General features: G+C 44.4%; 2 protein-coding genes across 2 annotated transcripts; one reads left to right on the top strand and one right to left on the bottom strand.

Moving 5' to 3' along the window:
• Window positions 1-222: 222 nt before the first annotated feature.
• Window positions 223-9,340, bottom strand: LOC118790328 (rho guanine nucleotide exchange factor 33-like). Its single transcript, XM_036547237.1, has 15 exons — window positions 9,278-9,340; window positions 8,255-8,298; window positions 7,291-7,455; window positions 7,003-7,124; window positions 6,762-6,895; window positions 6,176-6,298; window positions 5,641-5,767; window positions 4,412-4,544; window positions 3,805-3,912; window positions 3,384-3,476; window positions 2,675-2,823; window positions 2,267-2,356; window positions 1,410-2,217; window positions 986-1,128; window positions 223-390 (listed from the first exon to the last, which is right to left on the bottom strand). Exons 1-15 carry the CDS (start codon window positions 9,297-9,299, stop codon window positions 264-266), a joined length of 2,388 nt encoding a protein of 795 aa, XP_036403130.1. The 5' UTR covers window positions 9,300-9,340; the 3' UTR covers window positions 223-263.
• A 4,846-nt stretch (window positions 9,341-14,186) lies between these two features.
• dhx57 (DEAH (Asp-Glu-Ala-Asp/His) box polypeptide 57) lies at window positions 14,187-27,772 on the top strand. The gene is made up of 22 exons (XM_036546887.1): window positions 14,187-14,388; window positions 14,515-14,724; window positions 14,993-15,840; window positions 16,642-16,823; window positions 17,501-17,622; window positions 17,737-17,932; window positions 18,334-18,458; window positions 18,760-18,893; window positions 19,180-19,234; window positions 19,364-19,566; window positions 20,056-20,172; window positions 20,317-20,413; window positions 20,709-20,882; window positions 20,962-21,162; window positions 21,769-22,045; window positions 22,374-22,469; window positions 22,821-22,904; window positions 23,301-23,438; window positions 24,402-24,476; window positions 24,645-24,779; window positions 25,767-25,967; window positions 26,566-27,772. The coding sequence occupies exons 1-22, from the start codon at window positions 14,291-14,293 to the stop codon at window positions 26,707-26,709; spliced, it is 3,912 nt and encodes a 1,303-aa protein (XP_036402780.1). The 5' UTR covers window positions 14,187-14,290; the 3' UTR covers window positions 26,710-27,772.
• The last annotated feature ends 224 nt before the right edge of the window (window positions 27,773-27,996 follow it).

Here is a 27,996-nt window from a genome sequence, read left to right as displayed (position 1 = left end):
GCTGTTTTTCTTTGTAAATTTGAATACAAAATGTGATTACATAGACTCCTTGCACAGTGGTCATGGTGTGAACAAAACTGTGTTTGTGGAAATCTGAGAAAATATTTCAGTTGGATGCCAACAATATTTACAGCATTTACATGTGAAGTCTGGTAAATAAGTCCTGTAATATTCAGCTGCAACAGCATCGCCCCTGGAAATGATGTAATACTGGTGGTTTGTATTGCAGAGGTTAATTTTTTCCACTAGAGGGCGGTGTGGAATCACACTGCTGTTCCCCTGTCGATGTCTCCAAGCCGAGTAACTCTTGGTGTCTTCATGGATTCATGATCACTGTATGTTTGGGACTCAGACTTGTCGTTGGACTTGTCCTTACCGTCTCCCCCAGACCTAAAGGTAGAGAAAGAGGATGTGAAAAGCGCATATTTGATAGAGCATAGTTTGTTGTGCTGGGGAGCGGCCTTATCATGACTGAACCTATACCAGCTCAGCTGAGTATTTCCTGCCATTGTGATCGAGTTTATATTGTTATAGTAAGGATTTCTAACAATAGCTGCTGTGAGTGAAATACTGTGTTGTTTTTGATCAAATGTGACAGCAGGCCTTATATGGGTCATTGGTGTGCCAAAAGTGGCAGCAGTGTAGCTTAGTGGTAAGGAGCAGGGCTTATAACCAAAAGGTTGCTAGTTCATTTACATTTATTCATTTGGCAGACGCTTTTATCCAAAACGACGTACAAGTGTGGTTCAAATCCCCACTGGGGCACTGCTGTTGTACCCTTGGGCAAGGTACCTAACCAAGAATTGCCTTGGTAAATATCCAGCTGTATAAATGGATAACGTAATAATAAATTGTAACCTGTGTGAGTCACTCTGGATAAGAGTGTCTGTTAAATCACAGTAATGTAATGAAAAAAGGCTGCTTTCACTTCCTGTACCTCTACAGTGTGAAATGCAGGTGGCCCTGTTGAAAAGAAATGCCATACTTTTTCTTGAAGAGTTTTTTGAAGGAGCTCCTGAAGCCTCCTTTCTGGTCCTGCTTGCGGCTCCTCTCGCTGAAGGCGGACTGGCCGTTTTCAGAGCCGCCCCTCCACCTGGTCTGCTCCACCCAGGGCTGACCGCCAGAGTCCTGTGCGGTGGGTTCAAAGGTCAGTCCTAAACCTGCACTACTTCCATCACTGCACATGTTAAGCACACCCTTGCACGCTTTCTCATAGGGTCACATGCCCTTGTTCTGTTGAAATGTTCAGAGGCAATGTTCAGAGACATTAGAAGACTCTTGCAATGTGGACGTGTAATCTCTAGATTTAAAAAAAACATTGCCATTATGATTTTGCTGCTTAACTGGGGTAGATGATAAGTTATGTTATCGTTAGGGTGAGAGTGAGAGGAGGGAGGGGTTGATGTCACCTTGTCGTGGTCTCTGCGGAGCTCCTCGTCGGCTGCAGCCCGGCCCTCATCCTCCTGCTTCTGTGGGGGGCTGACGCTCCTCTGCAGCTTACGGTTGGTGGAGCCCTTGCTGGGCTGCCGCTCCAGCTTGGCGTGGGAGCCGTGGCTCTTGGCCGGGCTGCTGTCCGCGACGACAGTGCTGTCCAGCTGCAGGCCGTTCAGGGACTTGCTCTTGCGCTGGACGGCCTGCAGGGGGCGGTGGCGCATCAGGCCGGCCTCATCCGGTGACACGCAGCCGCGGCTGGGGAACTTATAGCCCCCGTCCCGGCCCGCTCCGCCACCACCGGCGTAGGGCTCCCGGTCGTGGCTCTTGGGGCAACGCACAAAGGCGATGTCGACGCTGGAGTCGGAGGAGGCGGTGGAGCAGTTGTCGAAGAGGGAGACGTTGTGGAGGGAGTCCCCGTCCTCGTACAGCCCCTCCAGGCCGGCCGCCTCCCCGGACATCAGGAACTCTCCTATGGCGTCGGCCAGCACGGAGGAGCCCGGGGGAAGACGGCCGCAGGGCAGGCCCTCCATGGAGCCTGCCTCCTGCTCCGTCTCGGGGATGCTCTGCAGGGCGGCGCTCTTGAGGCGGGGGTCTGCATCGGGGGTGAAGAAGGGGACCGCCGTCACCCCGTCCGCGGTGTCGTAGCGCCGTGGTTCGGCCTCCCAGTCCGGGAAGCGCTTTGTCTGCATCTGCTCCAGCAGCCTCTGCTTGCTCCTCTTCACTTGGCTCGCATGCTGTCTGAAAGCAGGGGGGGGGGAGGTGAGCGAACAGACTGACTGCAGACTGACCATCAGCAAGCACAGGGGTGGATAGACCCAGGCATGTGACTCACAGCAGGGCCTTGCTGGAGGGAAAGGGGGATCCCATCTCATCAGCCTGGACACCACAATCCACAGTCTTGAAGAATTGCTTCATGGCAGACCTGCAGCATATAATAGTATAGACACCACAGTAACATAAAAAGTATTTCCAGAAAACTTCTAGCAGAGTAAAAGCGTTTTCTCAAAGGAGTGCTTAAGCCTTCAGATATTGCTCTTAACCGTGACTGTTGCCTTATTGATATCTGAGGAAAGCTAGCATGCAGAATAAATATGTTTCCATATCAGGTACAACCTAGATGGTGCAGATAAGATGAGCTACTGAAAGCCCATCCTAATCTCACACATTGTATGCTTAAGACTGAAACTGATCCTAGGTCAGCTCCTGGTTGCACTTTGTCTTTGCATCACCCAGTCCTTACCTTTTGAGCTCCTTTCTGTTCTGCAGCAGCAGCTCCTCGTTGTGCTGGAGGAGGTGGCTGTACTGTCCAGTGAAGGCCCGAAACTGCTGGATACAGATCAGCAGCAGGTAGTAATCTGGGTGCTCTGAGTCCGTCTGCTTCATCAGGTTCTGCAGAAGGGTCATATGCAGTACCAGGTTGTTAACTTGAGTGAATTGACATGTATTTAAGTGGAAAATTTTGACAATGGATTGCAGGTGGAGCTTGTATCATGAGCTCACAATTCATCCTGGGATTCTTCAGGCACTGTCTCTGACTTCTGCCTCATACTCACACCACTGTCAAGCGGAATAAGTATTTCCTTGGTCTAGGTGTTGTGTTATGCAAACAGTGATACATCTTTAAAAAAGATAATCAGATAATCTGTATTCTCATCATAACCCTGTTTGAAAATTTTGACAATGGATTGCAGGTGGAGCTTGTATCATGAGCTCACAATTCATCCTGGGATTCTTCAGGCACTGTCTCTGACTTCTGCCTCATACTCACACCACTGTCAAGCGGAATAAGTATTTCCTTGGTCTAGGTGTTGTGTTATGCAAACAGTGATACATCTTTAAAAAAGATAATCAGATAATCTGTATTCTCATCATAACCCTGTTTGTACCATAGACAGCGAATCTAAGCCAGACACGGATGGCAAGTTGTAGGTTGTGCCTGTACTTCTCACCTGTAGAAGCATAAGGTATTCTGGGATACGTTGCACTGGTTGGAGGAGCAGCATGTGGAGGGGAGGGCGATTCTCATTGCCAATCACATCACCCTAAAGCAGAAAAGAGAGAGTCTGTAAACTGTGTATGCCTATTTCATATATTTCTTAATCAATGATCATGTTAAATAATCAATCCATGATCATGTGAATAAGTGAGTTCAGCATGTGGCAGAGGCACAAACGGCTAATCTTTTCAGGTCAGCATGGGAAGGTTCATCAAGTCACAAAAGAGGCACCTTTCTCCTCTCAGGTGTTTCTAAGTAGTAATCTGGGGAAGCAGCTTCAAGTATTACAAACATCATGCTGCAGTTATTCAAAAAAATGAGATGACACTGAGAATCCCCCAGACGTTTCTTCCTGACACACCATCGGTCTTTACCTCAAACAGTCCAGCTGCTTTGAGAGAGGAGGCACTGTACATGTTGACTGCAGACAGGCATTCGGGCAGCTCCTTCAGGTACGCCACATAGTAATCAAGAAAATCACTCTGCAGATAAGAAATAATGAAGCTGAAAATTTAGTTATTTAGGGGTAAGCAATAACACAGGCATAGAGTCAATATTTAGTAATTACATTAATGGGGTTTGTCTCTGTCTTTGTCTGCTGTCCTGATTTTTTCCATGTGATGGCATGATTGGTCAGGGAATGACTGACCTTGCAATACTCCCATGCTGGGGCCTAACTCCTTAATTGGTACAATAAACCAATTTCCTCTGACAGTTTTCCCATGCCGCACAACACATTGTGAATAATTAGCTGATCATCTCAGAGGCTGTCCATATGCCGGAGGTCGGGCTGAGCACGACTCTAAGCGGCGTGGTTGTGGACATTGCCAAACGGCATATGCGAAGTGTCATCAAAGCAGATGGACTTCAAACTGGAATGCACTGCCACTGTGAAAATGCCCTCTGCAGGAGGGGGGCCTGCCCTTTTATGACCCCGCGACTCCCCCTCCCTATAGGCGTATCACCCTCGTCTGTTGGTACCTCTTTGCTGGTCAGCCTCATGAACACATCTCCCATGATGCCTTGCCACTGGCACTTGAGCACGCGCTCCTGCAGAATGTGGAGGAGCTCCAGGTGCTGCTGGATGAGGAAGCGCAGAGAGCTGGGGAAAGGCCTGATGGCGAGGAGAGAGATGATCAGCGGAGGTCAAAGGGTGTGGGGCTGAACCGCTCCTGAGTCCACCACCATGCTTCTGATTTGGCCAATCACAGCTTGGCTGGAGCCAGGGGTGTCAGTCGCCCAGAGATGTGGTTGTTACGTGATCCTGGCACAGTGGACATGTCTATCTGGCCCAAAGGTTGTGTAGGACCAGCTGCTCCCAGCACAGAGGATACCAGTGAAGTGCACAGGCCAGGGTGTACACCACAGTCACATGGACATTCATTTGTACCATGAAAATACAGAAAGTAATCTCCCCTGAAACACAACCATGGGTCAGTTGAACTTCTGCAAGCTTCTGCTTGTTTTATTTCATGTAATAATACAATAGTGAGAGGAACAGCAGAATTCTATTCAGAACAGGTGAGCGACAAGCACACACATATGAGAGGTATTTTCATTCAGCACAGTTCTGGAACCATTCATTCTGTCCTAGGAACAAAACCTGTGTTGGAAAAGAAAGGAATTATGCCAATGCTAACATATTACTGCTTGTTCTAGGCCTTTTAAAGCACTATTTTGTCTTAGTGGCCTTAAGTGCTTCCTCCAAAAGGCAGAGCACTATCTAATTGATTTAATAGATTAATCTCTTGCTATTTGATCATGTCCTTTCTTAGCATAATCCAATTTGGAGCCTTTCATAGAGGCTGCCTGTCTGGCAGTTTAAATGAGTTGAATCCTTCTGGTATTAACGAGCCACTTTAGAGCACAGGATGAGCTGAGGACCTGGACAAGGGTATGTATAATAACTGCCAACAGACTTAACCTGACCGTTCCTGAGATGCGGTAAGGTCAAATCACCTTTTACAGGCATATGACAAGTGTCATACAGACCACTTCACTGTGATATTCTCATTGACACAGTGATTTAGCAACACCCATCACCCCGTCTCTAGTGATTCTCTTTATTGGTAGATGTATTGCTTTTACCACAGAGAAATCATGAGCTGTAAGCCACAGCCACAGTGATTCAAATCTTCTGAAGCCATTTGATGTCACTGAAATATGCAACCCTGACCTTTTCCCTCCCTTAGACCGAAGCCAGCATGTACCTTTTGTCTTTGAGATGTATGGCCTCAGACCCATTGAAGGTGATGTTGGCCTTGAGCAGAAGGGACAGGTAAGAGACATACACCCTCTCCGATTCCAGCAGCTCCAGGGCAGCCATCTGTCTCTTGCCTTCTCAGCAACATAACGGCAGACACAAGAGAGGAGATCCTCAGTGGACGGAGGCTCGACACACATTTTTATGAATGAATGTAACAGGTCACATGATACACCAAACCACAGATGAGGTTTTTTTTAGCAGGTGTTTATTTTGATGTGTAGGTTACCGTGATAAAGATTCAGTTTCTGAGGTTGATATATATGGTGCTTGTTTATAATGGATACTGGGCTGTGAGGAGGAGTGTAGTTGCACTCTAATTGGCTGAAACAGTCACGGCTGAAAAAGTCATCATGCCGCCAGTGGTGAATTCAACAGGTCCCCTTTACTGCAAATGTTTAAGGAGCCCACCTCTGAACAATTCTCACCCAGGCCATCGACAGCACTGTGCAGCTGCACAGGAGTCTCCCTGAGGCACTTACTGTTCTCCTGAGGCAGCTGTCCCTCAGTGTTGTCTGCACTGCCCCTCCGTTCCCTCCACACCGGCGACTTGGACTGGCCCACCTGCTGCTGGTGGCAACCAGACTCCTGCTCCGAGCTCGTCGCTACAGCGCAAAAGCACACACAGACATACAGACGGCCGTTAACGTGCACGCACATACGGAAGAAAAGGAAACGCAGACGCTTATCATTCAGTTTAAACCCCCCCCCCCCCCCCCCCCCACACTTCAGCTGTCATACAGTGCTCCTACGTTCTTTCTGTGAGCTGTTGGGCCTGTCTCCCCACAGGCCCCAGATCAACTGAGGAAACAGATGCCGCGTGTTTGAGTGCACACACGCTTGCACTGCACAACATGAGCAGACCATGGGATCATAAACAGGACATTTGTTACAGCTCTGGGGGGTTATTTCTGGAAAGTGTTCAGTCATAATCAATGTCAAAAGGATCTCAACATTGTTCAGTGTAGAAAAGAGGCAGAGATGTATTTGTTGTCTGCTGTGGGCTACAGCAGACCCTGACATCAGGACTGGATGCTACTCCATCTCCCTCTCAGAAACAGTATTCACTTTGTGTGGATGTTGTGCTTCTCTGTGGTGAGCTGTTGGGCAGACTGGCGAAGTAGTGCTGGATGACGCTGAGCTCCGTCTCGCTGGAGAGAAACTTGTGGCCGTCGGATGAAAAATCCCCTTTCGAGCCTTTCCTGCGGGAACCGAGGACAGCAGAAAGTCTGTTACAGGATGCATTCCAACATGGTGACTGGTCTGAAGGCCCTATAAATGGTTGGCAGTATTGTGGTCTCTTAGCTACCTCTGCTGGACTGAGACGCGCTCTCTTCCCACCTCCATGTGGAACAGCTCCAAGCTCTGCTGAAGCTCTCTGTGCCTGCAGTTGACCTCTTTGATCTGGGACAGGGCAGCACTGAGGTCCTCCTGTTCACAACCACAGTGCATAATGAGTGTGTCACTGCTCGGTGCAAGGACAGGTGAAACCACAATCTGTGTACTGTCAGCTGGCCAACAGTAGCCGACTCATTGCCGATACCATATTCCGAACGAAGCAGACAGCAGCGTTTGTCCATTCTGGGAATAATGGTACCTTGAATGTGTTGAGGGAGTTCCTTAGGCCCAGTATTTTCTCCTCCATGTCACTTTGGTGGCCTCTCATCTTTTCCTCCAGGCTGCTGTCTCTCTGTTTTAGGGTGGAGAGGTCCTCTAGTGCCCCCACCAGCCCGCTCCTCAGCTCTGCCGTCAGGGCCTGCAGCTGTGCATGGTGTCAGAGGTTAGCGGTCACAGGTCAAGGACGAGGACTGTGAGCATATTAGAACTGAAGACAGAAGAAAGGAAAAAAGCTAGAAAAGAAAGGAAGAAGGAGAGGTATATAAGAGAAGAAAGGAAGGAGTAGAGCAGATATAAGGAGAAAAGAGGAGAGGAAAGGAGCAAGGGGTGTGGTTTTGGCTGCTATTTCAGATTAATTAAATATCAGATGAATGGCTATGACTACCATGTTGGACTTTCCCCTTGATTTATACAGCTCCTCCAGGAGTTGTCACATCCAGTTTCAGACCATAAATGCCAGTTACACTTTGGTCATGCAGTGTGTAGTGGTAATTCAGTTATGGACATAAGGGTCAGTCATCATTTTGGCACAGGAATCATTTCCTAAAGAAACAGTATTTCAAAGGGACAGACTGTCTTGGTCATTTCTCTCATTGTTGATCATGATGTTTCAGTTGTTCCAGGTTTTTTTTTTAATTTTGTATGTGTGGTTGTGTGTGTGTAAAGCTGCAGTTCTGAGGTACCTTAATGAGATAAGTGAATCAACTCATATAAAAAGTCCCTGATTCAGTGGACCAGCTTCAGTATTCCTCCACTAACACTGTCATGTGAAAGCAATTCTGCTGCCCCAGCTTTAGATTGAATTTGGCAAGTGCCCAACAGCTCATACAGATACAGGGGTACAAGGAGAGTGCATGTCTGTCATTATCTGAAGGAAAGTGTATGTCTGTCATTACCCAATCAGGCATGTAGAGAGACATCAGACAGAACCTGTCTCAATCTACCTGTGCAATCTGCAAGTTCACCTCATCCATGTCTTTTTCTTGGTCTAAAAGTAAAGAGAGTTCTCAGTTACAAACACATTCCATCACGGAGAAGGCAACATTGTTACTCTTTGGCGTGCTGAAGCTGATTTAAAAAGTCTCAAACAGTCTGTCCTTCTAATGCAGGCTGTTCTAAGACTCTGCAACCTCATCCTCTTTATTAAATTGAAGCATGTAATGGGTAGTTAAACCATTAAGAAGGTTTGTTGTATAACCAAGTCCTAAAATGGCACACAGGGCAGTTTTAGCGAACCTGTGGACTACATGAGTGCATCAAGAAAGCGGGATAAAACCCCCTGACATTAACCACACATATTACAAATTGAAAATGGGACTCATAGTTAATAAAGCATAGTACTCTTCATTATGCATAGAGTTTGCAGTAATGAACTATAAATCAAACCTTAGCAGCAGTCCTTGACATCATCAAAATCTGAAATATGCCACAGTTCTCTTGGTATCCCCAACCACAAAAATGGATCGTATTCATCAGAAAATGCATTCAGTTGTAATATTTGCATTACAACGAGTTCAGTTGCTCAAAATGGCCAGCATACCCAACTACAAGCCGTTTCAGAAAAGGTCACGTTAAATGTCTGCTTCTGTGTAAGATTATGCATATTTGGTCTTAAGCTATTCTGACATTTTCTGAAGGGACATAATGTGCCAACAGAATTCAAATTACAACTATTCCATTATCATTTTAATCAACAACGCTGAGAACATGCAAAAAGATTAGAAGCTATCCATCTCCAACAGTTCTCCTTAGCCAGAAAACACATTTACATCAAACTTTAATATGTTACTTTCATTAAACAAATGTCTTAGCATACCATTCCATAAGGCATTCCATAGACTGTCATATGTTGTTCAAATGCTTGAAAATGTCATCTTTATTCTTAGGACTATCATGAAATGAGCATTTTGAATGTGTGTAAAGCTAAAAAAAAAAAGTACAATAATATTTTCAAAGACACTTTTTACCATCTGGTTTGCCGTTCTCCATGGTCGCCCTCAGAAACAAGCCCTCGGTCTCTGTGCGAGCTTCCAGATTGGGACAGCGCTCAGTGCCTTGCTGCTGAAGGTCTGATCAGAGCCCTGCAGATCTCTTTAACTTACCATGTGAGTTTGATGATGTCTCACTCAAAAAGGGCCATTGTTGTACAGTAAGTGGAGGGACTGGAGGGAGAGGTCAACAGAGCTCTGGAGGGGATTCGTCACCCCCTCCATGTAATGAAAGAAACAATCACAGGGTCTTTTCAATTTCCTCGTTAACCCAAGGCGTAATCTAACAGGAGGGCCGACAATGACTCCAGTCATTCATCACACTGGTAAAGTGATAATGTATATTATCTGTTCAGCAAAGTAGGGTAGCTTGTGTGTATTACATTTAATGTTCACAGTGGCAGCCATTTTCAGTGCAGTGTATGATTTATTTTTTTCTAATGGTTATGTTCTCAAATGTTAAACAACATCTGCAATTTAGCAACCAGGGCTATGGTGATTCATCAAATAATCTTGGAATTAATCAACACAAACTTTGATCAGTGATTTTAGTTTATGCATTTTTCAAATTTACATAATCCATTTGTTATTTAAAAGGTTAATTTGTTGTAATTTGTTAGCATTCATGTACCTTTCACTGTAGAGCACCAAGTAAAACACAGTGTTTTAAAGGTTTTGTATTAGTACTGCATTTTAAGTAAAATTTATTGAATGCTCTGGATTAAACAAAACTGCTAAGTAAAAGCAGAAAGTAAGTCTTTTTGCACAAGAAAGATTGATAAGTAATGTCTGACTGATGATTTATGCCTTCTTTTAAAGTAAAAAAAGATTAAATATACTATAGCATCTGGCAGAGGAATGTGCTATTTCAGAATGAAACCTTATATCTCAAAGTGCTTTATCAGAAAATTCAATTCATCTGTAGATTGAAAATCGACCAGTGGTTAAAAAACAACCAAACAATTTAATTAACTGTAGCCATGATTAATATTTATCATTTCTTTCCACAGATTATCTGTGACATTTTCCATCTTGGAGCAAATGCAAATGATCTTCTAGACTGTGATGTCTGTCAGGAGACACACTTGATGTCTAGATATGCATGTGTGTGTGTGTGTGTGTGTGTGCGTGTACGTACAGTCTATATGTGATTATGAATGTGATTTAGTTACATATGTTAGCTAAGGATATGCATTCATTAATGAGTTTTGTTTACCATAGGTTATGACGAAACATTTATGTGAGCTCAATAAACCAAAATAAAGTTATTATTATTCAGATACATGAGTAAGTGCCAGTAATGTAAGTATTTTCTTTGCTTACCTTATTTGAGTACATTTTTGTTGTGGAGAGGGCAAACATTCTTATGAAAGTAAGTTAGGTGGATAGATATCAATTTCAAACCTAGTGTTTGCTTGTGTATATTACACTTTCTATATCTACTTTGTGTGGGTATTTCTCATTATAGCCCGAGGTGCCCTTGAAGCAAATTATTATAAAGGTGAAACAAATATAAATCAAACAAAAAAAAAAATCATTATTCCCAGGCATTCCCAATGTTTTTTAATTGTATTCAAAAAGATGATGAAGAGAAACCCCCTTAGGGGTTTAAAAAATTGATTATATGTCTCAACATGAATGAAGGTCATGAACTCTTCATATTTAACTAAAGCCACAGAAATCTCCACTTCTGTGCTCTGAAAATACTGTGAAGAATGTACATCGCTAGTTTTACAATCAGTAAAGAACTATAATTAGGCACATCTCTTTATGTCCATGTGTAATTTGACTTCTTGAGCTGTAACAGCTACTTTTGTGAAAGCCCTCCAAACACAACTAAAACCTTGTGCCCAGTCTATCACATTGGCGGAGTATGATGAATGAAGAACTAGTTCAAGCCGGAAACAAAAGATACACTTTTTTGTCTAAGGACAAAAATCTAGGCCTCTCTATTAACAGAATTCATGTTCATGTTCATGTTCCTTTTCACATCCTAATTATTGGACCTACAATATCTGGATGTTCAATTTTGCTATAAGTCTAAAATAGGCAGGTATTCTCCTCTTGGCCAGCATGTGTAATGTAAGTCATTATTATACAAAGAGCTTGAGCTGGTTTTGTTTATATATCATAGTGAAAGGAGTTTGTTCCCTGTTTGTGTATAGTTGTATCTCTAAACTTTTCACAGTCCTGTGTTCCACAGCTCGCCTGACTTTAGTTTGGTCTTGTTAAGAAAATAAGCTAAACCTATTGATCTGCAGGGTTAAATGAGTCTCTAAAGGCAAAAACTTTATTCTTTCAAAAAATCAAAGACAGCATCAATTGTTTTCATTAGATTTGAAAAATGACAGCAACATAATGGAAAATGACAAAAGAATTGTAACATGTGTAAGTCACTCTGGATAAGAGTGTCTGCTAAGCAACTAAATATAAAACTGTAATATAGCTGCTTTTAAAAATGGTAATTATTTGAATAGGAAAATTACAAGCATAAATGGCAGAAGTACATTTAAACACAAACATGCACGTGTGTGTACCCTGCAGTTATATTTTCTCTTATGATTAATGACTCACGAGTACCACCGTCATTTTCATTTACATGCCAGGGTCAAGATGGTTCAGTGCTTTGTTGTTCATCTATATATACCACGTGTTCACAGTGACTGCAACTGTTTTGGGAGAAAGAGAACAGAGGCTCCACTAGGCAGCAGGCGCTCAGGGGCACAGAGACACGTGTTCCTCTGGACAAGAATCACAAGCCAAGACTACCACAGGGGTCAAACAGCCCTCTACAGATTTGATGTGCCTGGCACAAGGACAACAGGCTCATTTGTGTGACTGCAGTCCATCAAGTGTCATTACTGTTTTTGACCATGAAAGACAAGTCAAAGAAAGAAAACTTATTCATTTCACAATACCAGAAACACAAAACAGAGAAAAAATTACATTTTTGTCTTTTTCATCTCTCAGTTTCTAACATGTGGCTGAAGGCAGTAATAGACAAAGAAGTCAGACACAGTGCAGCACTCTCTATGGAAGCCCAATATCACTGTCTTACATCTGCAAAGTTAGATAATGTACAGTAATCTATGTGTAAGAATAAGACGAATTTAAAAAGAACTACCTTTTGTGTTATGGAATACCTCAGTAATTCAGTTTATAGATTAAAAAAAAACAACGTGCTGTCCGTAAGAATTATATATTTTATAAAATATTTTATAACGTGTGCTATTTACACACGAGTTTCAGTTTCAATCGTTGTGCGAATCAAAACAAAATCCGCAATTCTACAACTCTGTTTGTACTTCGGCAGCTGTGTACATTAGTTTCTACCAGGGCTCATGTCATGTTGCACGATGACGGCAAAAAATATCACTATAGCAACAATACACAAATCTGACTGACTAGTGAACCGGAATCAAAACCTTTGACTCCTCTGACAGAAGCCAATGGGAGAGCAGCTGAAGTGCCGGTGGACGCGAGAAGTGGAAAGGATAGCTGGAGGCTGGCAGTAAGGTAGCTAACGTTACAGATCTACAATTACCTTCAGTTTCTTGTAAATATGTCCGTGTTCCATAGATAACTAACGTCAACTGCGTCTGTAACTTAGCTAAATAAATATAGGTAGCTAGTCAGAGATAGCTATCGAGATGACTGAAATGGTTTGTCTTAGCTCCTGAGGCTGGTTTCTTTCAAAAAGAAAACGAAAGAAAACCGACTACTTCAGAAGCTTAGTATGCAACTTAAATTAGCTAATTAGTGTGACAGCATTAGCTGGCTAGTTATATAGTTGTGTAGGCACCCAGTGTACTTGCAAACTAGCTACCGTTAACACAATTTACGTGTGCTACTTGTCTACGTTGTGATTCCATGACATCCTGAATACATTAGTTTAGGTAACGTTAGACTCGCTTGCAACCTGTTACGACACATAGCTAGCTAGTTAAGCAGCAAATATTTTAAAACTGTAAATCACAACAATACGCTCGATTGTTTGGGCATGCATATCTTCATGGATAGCTCACTTTCAGGTGCTCAGGTGAAAACCTGTGAAACCTATTGACTGAACAGGATTACTTATAACGGTATGCTAGCTTTGATGTAATAGTTTTTGATCATTGTCACCTTTTGTTCTTATTTCCCTATTTAATTAATGTTTGCTGTATTTATTCTCTTTAGCTAGGTTGCTGCTATGCAAGTTATACCTTGTGCTGTGATATCTTATTGAAGGTATGTATAATGGGTATGTGTAATACAATAACATGGGTAATACAACACTTTTCTTTTGACATGTTCATTATTTAAGAGATAGATGCCCATCACAAAATGTACTTGCATTAGAGTGTAACCTCTTGCGTTAGACCCTAACTAAAACCATTTTCTAGTACAGCGTAAATGTAGTATTTTGCATTTGTGTTATGAATAATCAGTTAATATTCTTACTAAGGGGCTTTTTTTTTGAAGTGAGAAGAGGAATGAGTGGGAGAAGGAAGTTCAAGCCCAACCGAGGTGGGGGGCGTTTCAACAAACCTCACGGTGGTGGAGGGGGCGGTGGAGGCAGGAAAGGAGCCAGCTGGGATGGCGATGACTTCTGCCTAGAATTTGGACCCAGCCGCGCAAGCAGGTAGGAGACATTGAAGAAGCATGGAAGTAATGTAATCCTCCATGCCATATCTATGAGCTCTGTGAAAACAGTGTACACAAAACAGGTCTCTTTCGTAGTAATGCTTCACACCCATGTATGTTTTTTTTGTTTTTTGTTTTTCCCCTGTCTGCAGACCATCTTCTACCAGGGGAAGGGGGGGTGGAGGGCACGGGGGCAGCAGTGGAAGAGGACGGGGAGGGGGCAGGGGAGGGGGCAGGGGAAGCGGGAGGGGCCGAGGCAGTGGGAGGGGGTTGCCAAAGTCATTCCACAGTGAGCGGCCCAGGCCAAGACAGGAGAACGACAACAGTGACACCGTTAGGCCCAGGCCGAGGTCTGACCTGCCCCAGATGCCCATGCAGAGGATCCATATGACCTCTGAGAACCAGGCTCAGGTGAAGGAACTGCTGCGGGAGCTGCAGACACAGGAGTTTGAAGAGTCTGACAGGTGAGGCCGTGCCAGTGGAGGAGCAATTCAACGCCCAGTGTGCTGCTCATGCTGTGTGACACCCAGGCGTGTAGCTCCGGGAGGTGACATGCTCTCCAGCTGATTGATCTGCTTCTACCTTCTCAGGGATGTAGGGTCAGAGTTTGAGGAAGAAGAGGAGGAAGAAGAGGAGGAGGAGTATGACGAGCTGGATTATCGCGAAGAAGGCCAGTTCTGGGAAACACGTGATGACCCTGTTGAGTTTGCTGAGAGCTCAGTGTGTGAGCCAGACTCTGAGGAGGAACGCCATAGTCCAGAACCCGTGGTGTCTCTGTTTGCTGTGGGAAGGCTATGCAGGTACTGTTGGAGCCTAATAATAAATTCATTTATTTTCATTTCATTTTTGTAAATATAATAATAGATATTAAAGGCTTCTGCAATTAGGAAACCTTGAATGGTAGGAGAATCAGCATTGTACGAGACCCAGTGGTTCTCTGCTGTTTAGCCTAATGAAGCTGCTATATTTCTCTTGATTTGTTATAATGTGTTGTGCAGCGGAGAGACAGATGTGAAGTGAAAGGTTAACTAGTCGTATCCCTCATTGCTCCTGGTGTTGTGCGTGCAGGTATGGGTTTGACAGAGAGCGCAGCAGACAGGCCCTGGAGTCCGGGAAGGGCGAGGTGGGGGCCACGCTGGAGCTCTTGCTGAAGCAGGTGTTTGCGGAGAAGTACGGGCAGGCGGCAGTAGCTCCAGAAGGTCTGCAGGGTATTCCCATGGACGAGTGCCTGGCACAGAGGCAGGAGGAGGCCCTGGCCCTGACCGCCATCTACGGGGAGCGCTTCGCAGAGAGGATCGCCAACAGCGTGTGGACAGTCTCCCTGGACCTGCAGTTTCTCACCGATGCACTTAACAGTGGGCCGGACAGGTCCACGCAGAAACAGAGCCAAGTCCAGCGCAAGGATGTCTGCAAGTTCTACTTGAAGGGGGCGGGGTGTAGATTTGGCGACAAGTGCCGATTCAAACACCAGCTTCCCACTGACTCAAAAGCCCCTCCAGATCCGACAGGCCCGAGTCAGCCGGGCTTCAGCAGCTACTCTCCCCCAGAGTACGACCTGGAGATCCGCTTCCCTAAGGGCAACCGCTACCCCTTCCAGGCGCCCCTCGTGGCCTTCAGCACCAACGACGAGAAGCTGGGGGTGGCGGGCCGTCTGCACGTGACGGAGCACCTCTTCCGCGAGGCCCTGGCTGCAGCCAAATCCGGGGAGCCGGTGGTGTACACGCTGATCACCTGCTTTGAGGATGAGGAGAGGATGAAGGAGCTTCTGTTGGCCGGCCATCACAAGTACAGTGTCCCTCCGCCGGTGGTGGTCATGCCCACCATCACCCCTGCAAAGAACAGGAACGTCAAGAGCGCCAGCAACACACAGGAAAGTCGCCCCTCCAACAGCATCACCACCAGCAGGGACATAGAAGGTGAGTGCTCAGAGTCCCACCTAAGCTGTGCTGAGAGTAAAAATAATAATGATATTAAAATAGTGGATCCCAGATTGGAGGTTTTGAGGTCGGTCTTTAAATACTTGTGAAAAACACATACCTTTTCCTAAATACTTATTTGTAAGCCTATATTTGTACATATGAAGCTGTATTTTCATAAGGAGTGGCTTGCAGTAAACTTGGCCTCATTTCTAGTTTACAAACAATGGATTCCGCTAGGGAAAAATGAAACATTTTCTTACTCATCATAGGTGTCAGCAGTCTTATGGAGGGTGTTTCATTTGCTACCCAAAACTAAAACTATGCATGTATTTTGGAAAAGTTAAAGTACAAATCAACTCACTTATTGTAAAAAAGTTTTAGAATAGGGTTCATGTGGATCAATGAGTTGACATGAGTTCTTGTCAGTGAAACAGGCATCAAATCCTCTTGTCATCTTTGGCTCTCCTGTACCCATTGGCTGTGGGCAAGTAGTGTGTTAAAAGTGTTCTTATGGTTCACTTCCTGTGGGGCTGCAAAAAAAACTCCATTAATTGCTGAAGTTGTGTTTTATTTATGTAATCTTTAAAAAATTGAAAAGGGGGTTGTCTTGTAATCAGGGCCTTTTTATATAAGGGCTAATACCATAATATTGATGAGTGTCTGTGTTAGTTTTCAGAGGTTAATTCCTCTGAAGTATATAGAGGATAACATCAAGGGTGGCATTTACTGTAGCCAAATATATTTTAAGCGTATGCTATAAGAGAATGAAATCTAATGGTGTGTATTTGTGTGTCTCAGTGAAGGAAGATCCTGAGCCAGAGGAGGATCCGGAGGATCAGGAAGAGGAGGCCCAGGTGGTGCCTGTGGAGAATGAGAGCTACGTCAACCTGAGGAAGAAGATGGTGAGGAAGTACGAGACGAAAACAGAGGGGCTGCTGCAGGAGAACTCCAAGCTCAGCAGGGAGTTCCGCAGAAAACAGGTGAGGCCTCCATTACTTGCTATTTTTGAAAGCATGTCACTGTGTCTTCATTAAATCTCACAGGGGTGGATGTTGGATCATTGTGCGCCCTCTGGTGGCGCTAATATTTACTGTTAGTATTTCAGTCCTTGCAGTTTTGTTGAGGCCACAGAATTGCTTGCCAATAACAATTAAGAGTTTGACCTTATAGTCGGGGAAATACCGTATTTTAATCTGAAAATTAATTATGCAATAAAGGAGCTGTGCAGACATGTTCATCACACAGTCATGTTGTTCTAGAGAGGTGAAATCCCTTTGTGGTGCCCTATTTCAGGCCATTACACCCTCATACAAGGCACAGAATCACATCTATATTTCAATAAAAGGTGATTGGCTTAAAAGCAACCACCTCTGCATTGAAGGCTCATATGAACAGCGGAAATAAATAATAATAATAATAATAATAATAAAAACACTTGTTGCTGTTAGAATTAAAGTGTCTACTCATCAATGATGCATTAGACTATGAGAATGTTGCTCAGGTCAGTGTGACATTCTTGTGGAAGGAAATACAAATTCCATTGTTAAAAAGGTCTTTGCTTTTCAATATGCATGCCTACTGAGATTTTAGGTTTCTGGTTATGCTTACACTCAGGCTTTTAATGACTGACCTTTCACTGTAATGTATTCCTGCTCAGTCTTCTAGGCGATTTCTCTCGATGCTTCAACAAAGGCAGAAACTCCCTGCTTGGCAGGAAAGAGAGAACATTCTGGAGCTTCTGCAGGATAATCAAGTTCTGGTTGTTAGCGGCATGACTGGGTAAGGCCCATATGATGATTTCTCCCTTTACCTGTCATCTCTTTTTCTTAACCTGAAGAATGCTTCCTGCGCCTTTGGTGTGAAACACTCCTTGCCCTGTCTTGTTCCCCACAGGTGTGGCAAAACTACGCAGATTCCCCAGTTCATCCTGGACGCCTCTCTTAGTGGCCCACCGAACCAGGTGGCCAACATCATCTGCACCCAGCCACGCCGCATCTCCGCCATCTCCGTAGCCGAGAGAGTGGCCCAGGAGCGCTCTGAGAGGCTGGGCAACTCCGTCGGCTACCAGATCCGCCTGGAGACCGTCAGGGTCAGTGACACATCTCCCAGCATACACCTGTACGCCTTTAGTTCAGACCAAGAATGAAGAACATCTGATTCTCGAATAGTATTGTAACATGACGAGCATGCCAGTACTCCAGGAGTGTTTGCACACATAAGAGTATTACCATCACGGGTTAAGAAGACTGTGATTGCCTGTCATATGTGGCTACTTGAATTTCCCATTTTTACAATTTTTACAATTCCACATTTTGGTGATCTCTGTGGTGTCAACACACTAGTGTTCAAAATGCACATAATACTTCTTTCAGTGAGAATGACTGATGATACTGGCAATAACTGCATCACTGATGTAGTTACATTGTGGTACTGGTATTAAATTCTCTGAGCTGGGGTGTGACCTATGCCCCCCTCTCTGTCCCCTGCTAGTCCTCGGCCACCAGGCTGCTGTACTGCACCACGGGGGTGCTCCTGCGGAGGCTGGAAGGAGAGGCCGACCTGGCAGGCATCACCCACGTCATTGTGGACGAGGTGCACGAACGCACCGAAGAGAGGTAACCACCTGCACCCAGCCCTTCCAATGACCAGTAAGGCCCAGATACTGCCACGTCACCTCCACCTGCTCGTGCTGGCTTCTGTTGACCTCCTGCTCCCAAGCACACACAGTATGCTGGTGCTGCTCAGGTTGATATGTGAAGCTGGGGCAGTAGCATCAGGCACCTAAAGGGTGGTGACAGCTGAAGGATTTGCTCTGCTTGTGCCACTTAGATAAGGATAGCACTGAATGGTGGGTGCTGGGGGGGAGAGTTGAGCTCTGGCTGGAACTGGCTCAGCAGTGATGTCACTCCCTTCCAGCGACTTCCTGCTCCTGGTCTTAAAGGACCTGATGATTCAGAGGCCAGACCTCAAGATCGTTCTGATGAGCGCCACCCTCAACGCTGAGCTCTTCTCCCAGTACTTCTACAACTGCCAGACCATCCACATCCCAGGTCAGCCCTCTGCTTCACTCCAGTGCAGTCATAACTCGAGTATTGTGCCTTCACATCTAGCAGAAAGTAACTTTATATGCCACTGAACTTTTTTAAAAATTGAATTTCTGCTGTGAACCATTGCAGTCGGGGGAAGCAAATCCATTATTCATCATCTGATGTCTGTTACAATGATAAATTATCAAGCCAATATTAAAATGTGGTATAAATGGAAAGCAAAACGTCACTTGAAGTTTTTAGGACATTTCTCATCACAAGACCAATTGATGTTTCCTTTGTGTCCCAGGGCGCACGTTTCCTGTTGACCAGTTTTTCCTCGAAGACGCCATTGCCATGACCAGGTACAACAGCCAAAAGTCTTCACTTAAAAGGCTGTTAAGCTTTACAGTATTTGAAAGGTACAGACACACATTGCTAATAGATAGCACAGTAACGGACACGGTGTTGTCTGTACTTCGTTCCACACGCAGGTATGTGATTGAGGACGGCAGCCCGTACATGCGTTCAGGGAAACAGGGCGCCCCGCCTAACAAGGGGAGCACCAGCAGAATGGCGGTGGACCAGCTGGAGGAGGACGTGTGGTCCTTCATGTCCTTCCATAAGAAGGACTTTGTCAAGGACTCCATACCTGACCAGCAACTCACTCTGCAGGAGCTCACTGTCAGATACAAAGGTAAAGCTCCTCTCTGGATCTGCCCCATTCCATTGGTGCTGTACGTTAGTGGTGCTAAAACATTCTATGGCAATCCGTAAGTTTGGTGTCAAGTCTAATTGTGACCCACCCCGATGAAAATAATAATTTGTCTGTTTTATGCAGCAAAATATGCATTAACTTCAATCACAACAGAATGCATTTAAAGCAAGCTTATCATTGTCACCTTGATTTAGGATACTTTACTTAATGTCAAAATTAATTATTTTTTTTGTAAAATTCTACCATATTCAGTTCCTCTCTAAGTCATAGACTATAATTCCACTGTCCTTTTTACAACCCTGTTAGTACCTTACAGCCAAGAAATAGGTATCAACCCAGAATTTGAGCATCTCTATTTTATACATCTCTATGAGCTACATTTTCTAACCCTCTTTTTATAAAATCAATAGAACATTCTTAAGCTTGCCCTAAGTTGTGGTGAGAACAGCTTTGTGTTTCCAAATACAGACACGAAGAAGTCTGTTCTGAAGACCATTTCTGCCATGGACCTGGATAAAATTAATATGGATCTGGTGGAGAGTCTGCTGGAGTGGATTGTGGATGGAGACCATAAGTACCCACCAGGTGACACTGAAAAACAGTCACAAATTGTGAATGTCGCAGGCATACAAATCATGAAGGTTGCAAATGAAGGATTAATTTTGATCCAGAATATTCCAGCGTGTCCAAGGTAGTGCTCGACTGTGACAAATTATTCCTGCTTTGTAGGTGCTGTCCTTGTGTTTATGCCAGGGCTGGCTGAGATCAAAATGCTGTATGAACAGCTGCAGTCCAACAGAATGTTCAACAACAGGAATAAAAAAAGGTATGCGATAACTGTTAGCAGCAGATAGATATGAGATAACTATATGAGCAACGTGAGAAGCATGGGATAGCTATGAGCAGCAGTGTAGCAGAAATGATAAGAGGACTGGACTCTGGACTTGAGGGTTATGGATCCAGAGTATGGGCTGGACACTGTTGCACAATTGAATGAAGTTCTTCAATTGGTCTAGTACAAATCCACATGTACAGACATCTCAGGATATCTCTGAAAGTAAAATGTATAAAAAGAGATCAAATATAATTGACGGCTTAATTAACCGTTTTACTTTGCACAGGTGTGTGGTGTACCCACTCCACTCCTCGCTGTCCAATGAGGAGCAGCAGGCTGTGTTCAACCGCCCGCCTGAAGGAGTCACCAAAATCATCATCTCCACCAACATAGCCGAGACCTCCGTCACCATCGACGACGTGGTCTACGTGGTGGACTCGGGCAAAATGAAAGAGAAAAGGTGATTCTCCTCCCTCCTCCCACACCTTTCCTCCCTCACTTTGAACAGTGTGTGACTATCTCCCCCCTCCCCACTCCAGGTACGACGCCAGTAAGAGTATGGAGAGTCTGGAGGACTCGTGGGTGTCCCGGGCCAACGCGCTGCAGAGGAAGGGGCGTGCCGGACGGGTCGCTTCGGGGGTCTGCTTCCACCTCTTCACCAGCCACTGCTTCAAACACCAGCTGGCCGAGCAGCAGCTACCCGAGATCCAGAGAGTCCCGCTGGAGCAGCTGTGTCTCAGGTCAGGACCTGCACAAAGAACCAGCTCCCATTACCATGTACTGACTGCATTAGCATAGCCACCTGCATAATCACCAGTCAGTACTGGCTGCATTATTGTAGCTACCTGCAATATCATCACTTAGTACTGACTGCAGCACTGTAGCCACCTGCAGTATCATCACTTAGTACTGACTGCAATACTATAGCTATCACTCAATACTGAGCGTGTTACTATAGTAGCTGCGTCTCTTAACACCTGCTGTTTTGCGCATTACTGAAGTTTTCACCATACGAACTGGATTTGTGTAGAAACCAATTCATCATACAGAAGTCAGTCACTGAGCTGCAGTCCATTTAGTAATGCCAGTTTAAAAACTTAGGACGAAAGATTGTACTAAATGTACTGAGATGAGGCCACAGGGTAGCAAATAAAGGAGGAAAACCTTTTTCGTTACAGATGTCACATAGATGATTAAGAACCATTGTTCATAAACTAGAGTATCTTTAGTAGAATGCATGCCTTAACCAAGCATTACACCCTGTCCAAACATAAACATAGAACACACAGGGGCTATCGCATACAGTGCCAATTACAGTGACACACTCCTCTCTGTCTGTCTCATAGGATAAAAGTCTTGGATGTGTTTGCGGAGCATACCCTGGAGTCAGTGTTCTCCCGGCTGATCGAGCCGCCTGCGCTGGGCAGCCTGGAAGCGGCCAAGCAGCGGCTGCAGGACCTGGGCGCCCTGACGCCGGATGAGAAGCTCACTCCCCTGGGCTACCACCTGGCCTGCCTGCCCGTGGACGTGCGCATCGGCAAGCTCATGCTGTTCGGGGCCATCTTCCGCTGCCTGGACCCCGCCCTCACCATCGCCGCCAGCCTTGCGTTCAAATCCCCTTTCGTAAGCGCGCAGTGCCTCATCACCTGACAACAAAAAAGTGAAAGTATTAATATAGCAACAAAAAAAAAAACTACAAAATCTAGGCAGATTTTTTACACTGTCAGTCCGCTGTCAGTCCATGTTCAGTTCAGCTTCTTTTTCTTTATTTCAGTAATTAATAATAAATCATAAGGATTGTCTTTTTATCTGCTGAAATCATCGTATTTCTCTTAAGGTGTCCACATTTGATGAGAGAGGGAATGGGTGGAATTATTCATGCTTGTCTTCACTAAGCCGCTCTCAATCTGCCACGAGCTCTTCTCTCTTCCCTTCCTCCTGCCCTATCCAGGTCTCTCCGTGGGACAAGCGTGAGGAGGCCAACGTCAAGAAGCTGAGCTTCGCTCTTGCCAACAGCGACCATCTGGCTCTGCTGCAGGCGTACAAGGTGCGGCTCTACCTGGTTCACAGACACAGCCAGCAACTCTTTGTCAGATCATAAAATACCGGCCTTCTGGGCACTTGTGAATTTTTAAATTATTTTTTCAAGGGTAAGGGGGTTATCTGCAGGTTTCTGCTGCCACGTGCTGCCATTACAGTGGAAACAGCATTCTGATTTCTCTGCAAGAGGCAGCTGCTGTCGAGTTTAAAATGTACTTAAATGCACTTTTGGATGACTTGAATAAAGTGCTTGAGAAGGTTCTGGAATGTTATATAGGCAGAACTACATAATGACTTTACCTCGCTAGTCCTCTCAAAGCCAAATACTTTCTAAAGTCCACTCTGCCACCCTGTCTAGGGCTGGTGTGCAGCTGCCAAGAACGGCAATCAGGCCGGGTTCCAGTACTGTAGGGAGAACTTCCTGTCGGGGAGAGGTCTGCAGGTAAGACTACTTCACTGTAGCTTTAGTAGAAATGGCAAGGAACATGGTAGTAATGACACAGTGAGGCTTCATGACCCTCAAAATCATATGTCATCAGCGACTCACAGATTTAAGCCAATCATAGTATAATTCTGTGGAGGGTGATGTGTTTTGATTGTTTCATACAAGCTGTTTGTTTTATCCAGCTGTTTAAAAGGATAACATAAAAATAGTAACATATGTAAGTTACTCTGGATAAGACTGTTACATGACGATAATGCGATCAATGACTGTCAGTTCAGTTGTTGATAACGGAGTAGGTTGTAAAATGTGTGAATATCAGTTTAGTCTTGAAGTAGTCGTTTCATTTCCCTTGTAGTCTTTTCAGTGTTAATGCCAAGACTGTTTCTTCCCCAGGAGATTGCCAGTCTGAAGAGACAGTTTGCCGAGCTGCTATCAGATATTGGCTTTGTGAAGGAGGGGCTAAAGGCCAGGGTCATTGAACGAATGTGCTCCAAAGGAACAGACGGCATCCTGGAAGCTACTGGCTATGAGGTAAGGGAGCCATGTGATCATCTTACAGTGTTTGCAGACTGCATTGATTTCTCAATGCTGCCGATTGTATCAGTGTCAGTATCAAAGGCTTGGTCACATTCATTTGTGGAGGAGCAGGGATGTTCAGCTCAGGGCCTGGAGGATCATAGCTTTCATTAAACCAGTAAGGCCTCACACAAATTAAATACAATTATGAGCACACCTTTTCTGCAGAATTCATGCGTACCCGCAGTTCCTCTTCAAAGGACAGGCACATCTTTTGTTGGTGGTTTTTTCAGAGCCAGTATTGAGTGTAGGTATTGATTCATTTTGGTTTGTTAATGTGAACTAACAGTGTGTGGGTGTGTTACAGCTGTCCTAGGGTAACTGCATTCTGTGCTCAGTGCCAGTGGAATTCTATATCAGCAACGATATTGACCATTTGGCTACTGTCTTTAATGAAGAGACACAAACTTTTATAAATTTTTTTCGGAAGAATGCATTTACTGTAAGCTGAGTGGCATTAAATGAAATTGGTGGCTTTGTTGGAGTTTGTCAAAGCTAATGTCTGAGAAGGACTCCAGCTTTGACAAAAACTCTCATACTGGGGTACTAATTGTTTAAATATAAAAAAGGTTTTGGTAGCAACACAAACACAAATATTTAGAAAACCTAAATATTTGAAGAACCTTAATGCTACTCTTGGAAATGAGCCCAGCAGAAGTGCTGCTGGAATCATCTTTTGGCATGACTAGAGTGAGCTCATATACAATAGATGACCAGACTGGGTGGTAATTGGAAATGTAAGCATTGTTGTCAAGCCATCCATCATCTCAAAAGTGGTGAAGGAAACACGAACTGGTTTAATCAAATCTATGATCAGTCAAATTTCCCTGCAGATTTAGGTTTGAGTAGCTCTAGTGTAAAGGAGAAAAGATTGTTATGAGTGAATTCAATGGAACTGTCTACCATCTCTTTTCACAGGCTAATATGAACTCAGACAACATCAGGCTGATGTCTGCCATGCTCTGTGCTGCCCTCTATCCCAATGTAGTTCAGGTGAGCTTTGAATGGTCCTCTGTGCTTTGGGTTGAGAATGCAGAGTGTGTCATCTATTACTCTGAGCAGTACTTTGAGTGAATAAAAAAATTGGATGGGAAGGCATGAGAGTGCTTGCTGTGTTCTTCCTTGATACCGGGTGTGAGTGTATCTTTTTGACCGTGATAGGTGAGAGCCCCCCAGGGCAAGTACAAGCTCACCAGCAAGGGAGCAGTGAAGATGCAGCCCAAGGCTGAGGAACTGCGCTTCATGACCAAGAGTGACGGCTGTGTCCATGTCCACCCCTCCTCCGTCAACTACACGGTCGGTACTGCCTCTCTACAGCCACTTAGTGTAGTGCCTAAGGTACAGGACTCGCAATCACAAGATCAAAGGCTCAAATCTCAAATCTGAAGTGGGTTACTACTTGTGTACCCTTGAGGATTTGGTATTTAGCCTAAATAACTTAAATATCCTGCAGGATAAACAAGAAGTGCAAAAACGTAAGAGATTTAAGTCACCTCGGATAAGGGCATTCAACTGGTACATATTATACATAATTTATGGACTCTCATAAATGATGAATAAATACGATGATCAGTTTTTTAAATTCAGCTACTTAGGTAAAAGAACATGTCTCCACAATCGAGTCAAATTGCAGTAGTTTGCATGTGATCAGCAAATGAGTTCACTCACCTTGGGAACGTACCTTGCAGAGAAGTTTGAATGCAATCCATCAAAAATTTTCCACGACAAGCTATAAACTTGATGTTTTATGAAATTTTTAACAATATCATGAACTACTGCGCAGATGGGTATGAAATTTGGCATGTGTGGTCCATGGACCACCCTATGAAGGCTGTTACATACTGTTTGCAAGTTAAACAGTATGGGTGACCCAGCCAATAAAACTGCAAGTATAGCTGAAAGGCACAAATCGTCCAAAGCATTTTTAATTAGATGAAAGTTCTATAGAGGGCGAGGAAGTGTATCTACACAGAGAATTTTGTGTCAAAAAATCATATGGTTTAATTGTCATGTTGCAACCTTAAATTTTTGCATACATTCCGGGAAATATGTGTGCATTGTTTTTCAAGACAATATATTTCTTGTCAGTACCAGGTCCCCATAATTGCTGCTTTCACCTATATCTATTCTTATCATTACTATTATTGTTAGGTTACACCTTAATTATCGTTACTGCCTTTTTTATGTGAGAGAAGGGGTTCACATATCCAGGGTGGGAAGGATTGAATGGGGTAAAGATGAGTGAGTGGCTGCACAGGTCTGACCCCAGCACTGGCTTTGCAGGTGAGGCACTATGACAGCCCTTACCTGGTGTACCACGAGAAGGTGAAGACGAGCCGCGTCTTCATCCGGGACTGCAGCATGGTGTCAGTGTACCCGCTGGTGCTGTTCGGAGGGGGTCAGGTCAACGTGGAGCTGCACAGGGGCGAGTTCGTCATCTCCCTGGACGACGGCTGGATCCGCTTTGCCGCTGCGTCACACCAGGTCATTTCACAGCATCTCGCACACAGACCAGATTTGCGTCAGTGAACAGAAAATGAGCCCCTCAGTTCCTTTTGATATGGAAATGAAAAGGAAGGCATTTAGCAAATTGTGTGTGACTCAGTTTTAGCAAAGATAGCACAATGAACTGATCATAATCGCATCTGCTGTGGACTATTGTGCTTAACCATTGTATTCACATAATGGCACAATGTAATGTCAGTGGGTGTACAGTGAAACCAGCTACATATCACAGCATTCAATAAAGCAGCCAATCACAGCTTTTATAATAGTCTCTTTCTGAAAATGCTGTTGCAAAACAGATGGTCAGGAATTAATCATTTTTCCCCATGTATGTATGTTACAACCAGAGGTTACTGTTGTTCTGGGGAGTATACAGGAGTACACAGGAATATACAGGCCAACACCATACTAGGCATTTATCATTATATGTGTAGACTTATGACATGCATTTAAGTTACATTTTTAAGCTGAGTTAACTGTATACTGATACCTCCTGCATACCCATGCAGAACCTTCCTGAACGTGCTGAACTGCAAAGTGTCCTCAGAGTTTAGTGTCCCTTCTCTGTGTCGTGCAGGTGGCTGAGTTGGTGAAGGAGCTGCGCTGGGAGCTGGACCAGCTTCTAGAAGACAAGATCAAAAACCCCAGCATGGACCTGTGCAGCTGCCCCCGTGGATCCCGAATCATTGACATGATCGTCAAGCTCATTTCCACTCAGTAGCGCAACAGCACGGTTCCCCACAGCCCAAACCACCTTGGCATGCAGCCTCCTGTTGCCACACCTGTTCCACTGCTTCTCAGGGGAACTCTTCATCCCTGTCACAAGAACTGCATTGCGCTGACTACATGCATTGCCCTTCACACGCGAAACCACAGTGGTCTCGGGGGCACGCTGTTTGGACTTGCTTAGAGGTGCGTTGGATAGAGCCGTTAATTGAATAATTATCTGGATTTGGCATTATCTGGATTTTGTTATAGATACAGGATTTTGAAAGAGTGTTCTAACAGAAGAATACAAGCAAAAGTCTGTCTGAGTTATTTGTATTTATTTGAGCCCCTTAATACATCCAGGAATTAATTTTATCAGTAATAGTCAGTTCCCAAGTTGCTCAGTTAGTTAAGCGCTTGCTGTGAACGGCATGGCACAGGTTCAGAACTGTCTGTGTCATCTACCGACAGTGACTGTAAGCCCACAGTAGAAAAACAAATCGTCTTCACTTTTCCAGGCGCAAATTAGCATTGTTCTGCTTGGAACAGGCATGGGTAGGTCAGCCTGGGTCCCCTCGTCACACCGTGTGAATGTTGGATGATTGCACTTGCTGCACCCTCTGCTTCTGCGCATAGACATGACTAATGTATAACTAGCCATTCCAGCCATTCCATAGTTCCTCAAGGAAGAAAATTTAAGGAAAATTATAAAAAAGAAAGTAGTGGGGTCTCAGTGGGGCCCAGAACAATCAATTGATCACTTAATATCTTGGCACAAGATATGTAGAATAAAGAGTCTTCTCTTGTTATTAGCACAAAGACACCCCTGACAGCATACTTATTTCATCAATAATCCGTTGTAGGTTCAGTGTAGAGATGTAAAACAACAAAGATCAGTATTTAATTAGCAGCTCAGTCAGTCCCAGTTCACTGAGAGCTCAGCTGGAATGAAAGCGTACACAGTGTGCCGACAGAAACAGGATTACAAAACACTGACACCAACTCTGGCTTGGCAGCTGTAATCCTTTTCTAGTCTGTTTTCCTCCCATCTTTTTTTTAAACCAACTACTGTAACTAATGCAAGATATGTAATATTTAATGAGGCTTGAGATGCTTTTTTTTCAGATGTTCAGTGCTTATGGATTTTTTTTTCTCTCAGTTGTGTGATACTGCACACAAATTATGAAAGGCATTTGAGTCCACATTGGATATTCTCACTGAAAATGAGTGCATGGTTCTTGAGTATTTTGTATGCAATTTTAAGTCAAGCATGGCAGAATGTAAAAAGGCAACTTGTCTT

The sequence above is a fragment of the Megalops cyprinoides genome, chromosome 15 (genome assembly GCF_013368585.1).
Source record: "Megalops cyprinoides isolate fMegCyp1 chromosome 15, fMegCyp1.pri, whole genome shotgun sequence".
Lineage (NCBI taxonomy): Eukaryota > Metazoa > Chordata > Actinopteri > Elopiformes > Megalopidae > Megalops > Megalops cyprinoides.
This window is presented reverse-complemented; position numbering and strand designations above follow the sequence as displayed.

Excerpts from the sequence above, each read along its gene's own strand:
- dhx57 (XM_036546887.1), top strand. The coding sequence starts at position 14,291 with ATGCCCATGCAGAGGATCCATATGACCTCTGAGAACCAGGCTCAGGTG. Across the intron at positions 15,841-16,641 it reads CACCAGCAGGGACATAGAAG|TGAAGGAAGATCCTGAGCCA; the intron begins GTGAGTGCTCAG and ends TGTGTGTCTCAG. Across the intron at positions 20,173-20,316 it reads AGACCATAAGTACCCACCAG|GTGCTGTCCTTGTGTTTATG; the intron begins GTGACACTGAAA and ends CCTGCTTTGTAG.
- LOC118790328 (XM_036547237.1), bottom strand. The coding sequence starts at position 9,299 with ATGGAGAACGGCAAACCAGATG. Across the intron at positions 4,545-5,640 it reads ATACATCTCAAAGACAAAAG|GCCTTTCCCCAGCTCTCTGC; the intron begins GTACATGCTGGC and ends CCTCGCCATCAG. Across the intron at positions 3,913-4,411 it reads TGAGGCTGACCAGCAAAGAG|AGTGATTTTCTTGATTACTA; the intron begins GTACCAACAGAC and ends TCTTATCTGCAG.